The sequence below is a fragment of the Belonocnema kinseyi genome, chromosome 10 (assembly GCF_010883055.1).
Source record: "Belonocnema kinseyi isolate 2016_QV_RU_SX_M_011 chromosome 10, B_treatae_v1, whole genome shotgun sequence".
Taxonomy (NCBI): Eukaryota; Metazoa; Arthropoda; class Insecta; order Hymenoptera; family Cynipidae; genus Belonocnema; species Belonocnema kinseyi.
This window is the reverse complement of record NC_046666.1, coordinates 83,400,171-83,403,748: the sequence shown is the minus strand read 5'-3', so window position 1 is coordinate 83,403,748 and position 3,578 is coordinate 83,400,171. Positions and strand designations below refer to the sequence as shown.

Genomic DNA, 3,578 nt, shown 5'->3' with positions numbered 1-3,578 from the left:
GGTTTATTACGTTTGTGGATATGGAGCTTGTGGGTTTGGGGGTTTGTTGGTTTGGATTTTGTACGTTTGTGGATATGGAGCTTGTGGGTTTGGGGTTTGTTGGTTTCGGTTTTGTACTTTTGTGGATATGGAGCTTGTGGGTTTGTGAGTTGTTGGTTCGGGTTTTGTACTTTTGTGGATAAGGAGCTTGTGGGTTTTTGGGTTGTTGGTTTGGGTTTTGTACGTTTGTGGATCTGGAGCTTGTGGGTTTGGGGTTTTTCAGTTTGGGGTTGGTTGGTTTGAGTTTTATACGTTTGTGGATATGGAGCTTGTGGGTTTGTTAGTTTGGATTTTGTACGTTTGTGGATATGGAGCTTGTGGGTTTAGGGCTTGCTGGTTTGGCGTTTGTGGCTTATTTGTTTGCGGGTTCGAGGCTTTTTAATTTGGGGTTTGTAGGTTTGGGGACGAAATTTATGCAGAAATTCCAGGTTTTTAATGATTTTTTTAAATTTCACTGCAAATCTTGACATGCTGGCTCAATTCTGCTAATGGACTCGTGTTCAGCGACCCCAAAACCATAAAGTATACTTATTAGAATCCCAAAACCATTTTGCGGTCCTGTGTAATTAATGGAGGTGGCGTGTAAAAATATTCAATTATCAGCAACCTAATTGTTATAAGTTGAATACATTTTAATGAAGAATAAAATACTTATATTGCACAAGATGTAGAGGTAGGTACCTAAAATAGATGCATTTATAGAATTCAATTATTTAATGTACTTCTTGTTGGAAGCAAATCACGCATAATGCAACATATTTGAAATATCAGAAATGACAACTGGTGGTGAAAAATTCAATGAATGTGTATTCATTCTTTCCTGAATATTATTTCGCATCCTTGTTCATTCTGAATATTATTTTATATCCATGTTCAATCAAATCAGAACAGATTTGAAGACGCTAAGAAGTTTTTGACCTGTTGTGATTATATATTCTCGAAAAAAAAACCGTTTAATAATCATTACTATAAACTTAATTGAAATTCTTCATTTCTATGAAAAAGAACATTTGAAACACTACAGTATTTTGTTTCGTTATCATTAGTTATAAAATAAGTAAATTGGAGTATTTCCGCAACTTCCCTTCTTCGAGGGCATCAGCCACCTTCTTGTCGGAATAACTTTTAAAATCTCCAATTAATTTTTGTTTACAATTAGTCGACTTGAAACATTGCAACATCAAAACGGTTGAATTTTAAATAGAAGTTTTCATTTTTAATCGCTCAAACCTTCAAAACGACCTTTTAAAGTATAAAAAAATAAAAACTTACCACCCATTCTGTAGGTAAGTGGATCATCGAAGTCGTGGTCAACAGCCGCCACGTGCACTGTTTTACTTTGACTGTGAGAATTATCTCCATTTTTGTCCTGTGTCTCTTGATTAGGTGTAATGGACTTATTTGGAGTAACTTTTGATGCAACTTGCGCCAGTGATTTTTGGGATGTGTTAGTCTCTTCTGATGGGACGACTGGAGAACTCATGTTCATTGGGTTGATAAAAGCCGTGGGTTTAGGGGTAACGGGCGACAATGGAGTTTCGGCATTCTTCTTTAATATACTGGCCCAGGTATTCGTCGGCAAAGTAGATACTTCCAATGGCACTGGACTAGCAACACTAGCGATAATAACTTCTTCCGGTTTCTTTGGAGTAGATTCCTCGCCCTTAACTGCGCTCGTAACTTCACTCTTAACATCACTCTCCACTTCCACTGGTTTCGATGCTGGTTTGGAATGTGTTTTAAGCACCGTCGTTTGGATGTGAGAGACAGTCTCATTCTCAAATTCTTCATTGTTATCGCCATTCTGCTCGATTTCAATGCTGCTTTTAATATTAACGCATGGTCCTTCCTTTTTCTCATTTCCTATGTAAGTCTCGCTTCTGGTTGAGACGATATTATGTTCTATTTTTACGTTAACGGGGGAGACTTTGTTATTGGTGATATTGTTACTTTTCGAAGTTGCAGTATTTTCTGTGTTATTTTGGCACGACTCCACGTTGTTGTTTTTTAAAATGAACGTTGTCTTTATAGTTTGAGATGAGTTATTGTCCTCATCTGTCTGCTGACGAAAGGGCTTCGAGTGAACATTCTGACCTCGTTTCTCGTAAGATTTTGGAACACTTTTTAAAGATTCACCGTTCGACTGCATAGACTGCGATTGACGATTATAATTCATTTTAGTTTGAGACGGATGATATTGGGTGTAATTTGTGTGGGACTGATGGTGAATTTGCTGCTGGGGATACACTGACTGGGTCACGCACGAAAAGACAGGTTGTCCCACTGCAGGATGTTGCTGAGATATCATAGTGTGTTCGGAAAAATTAGGAGGACAAAACATTGAAGGAAACTGTTCACCCATACACTGTACTGGAAAGTATCCTGTGGAAATATCGTTGCTCTGATTGTTGCGATTATAAGACTCTCTTTTTCCACCGCGCCCTCGGCCGCTTCTTCTGCCGCCTTCTCGTCCAGAATGAATTTCTTGATTTTCATTGCCGGCAGCACTGATATAAGATGAATAAGTAATGCCACCAGTCGTGTACGGTATGCTCATGTCATTTGAAACGAATACGTTATTTTGCCAATCGCCAGGGTGATAGGCCAATACCATTGTTGGAAACATGTGTGCTTGAGGCACTGCTGTTTGCATCATAATAGGACCAGACGTGTCCGAAGGCATATACTTTATCACGTCGCCCTCTGTACCTATAAATGGTATATTTTTATCACAAAATTGTATCCATTTCACATTATTTGAAGCTTTCCGATCACCAATAAAAGTTCAATATACAATGAATGGTAATCGAATCAATTAGTCGATCCTAGGTCGCAGCCAAGTTGTAATATTTTTTGTAGTAATATATTTTTTGATAACAAATTATTTGAAACTTCTTGGATTTTTAAAATACGTATTTTTAAACTGAATTTCTGAAAAAAATCCTCTTTTTATTTTCTTCAAGTATTTTTTATAGTTTTCAGACGGCCCTACAGTCTCATAAAACACTGATTTCGAATAAAATATAGTACATCACTCGTAATATTAGACAAGTCCTGACGTGAAGCTGGATGTTCGCAAGGACGAGTTAAAACACCATGGCCTTCGAGCATGATCTTACAACAACTCGCCCTGCAAGCATTCATCTCCCCGTAAATACATCCCTGACACTACCTGTGATGTAATACACTATTATTTTTTTGTTATAAAAATTTCATTTATAGTTCACTTTACACATTTTTATATCCTAACAATGTACATACCATAATTCTGCCATGACTTGGGAGTTTCTGGTTCCTGATCTAGTACGGAATTGTCATTGTAATCATTATCTCCGACGTCCCATGGTAATTTTAAAATGTCTGGTGATGTGTTGGATCTTAGATAGGTGCGCAATCTTTGTCTTTCGTTGTCATCTAAATCTATACCAGATAAATCTAGAAATTCGTATTCATTCTGTAACATAATAAGCTACATCATTTTCTAAATTGATTCATGATACTGCAGATAAAAATGTTGATCTTATAAACAAAGAATATTT

At 37.0% G+C, this 3,578-nt stretch overlaps 1 protein-coding gene across 2 annotated transcripts in view; it reads right to left on the bottom strand.

Annotated features, from left to right (window-relative positions):
• Positions 1-3,578, bottom strand: part of LOC117182344 (ubiquitin carboxyl-terminal hydrolase 10-B) — a 36,760-nt gene that overhangs the window by 26,454 nt on the left and 6,728 nt on the right. Inside the window, exons 2-3 of one of the 2 annotated variants that reach the window (XM_033375503.1) lie at positions 3,301-3,508; positions 1,312-2,748 (exon numbers count right to left, since the gene is read on the bottom strand). In XM_033375503.1, coding sequence (XP_033231394.1) covers positions 1,312-2,748; positions 3,301-3,508 — 1,645 coding nt within the window. The remainder of the gene's footprint in view (positions 1-1,311; positions 2,749-3,300; positions 3,509-3,578) is intronic. The other variant, XM_033375505.1, reaches the window with a different exon arrangement.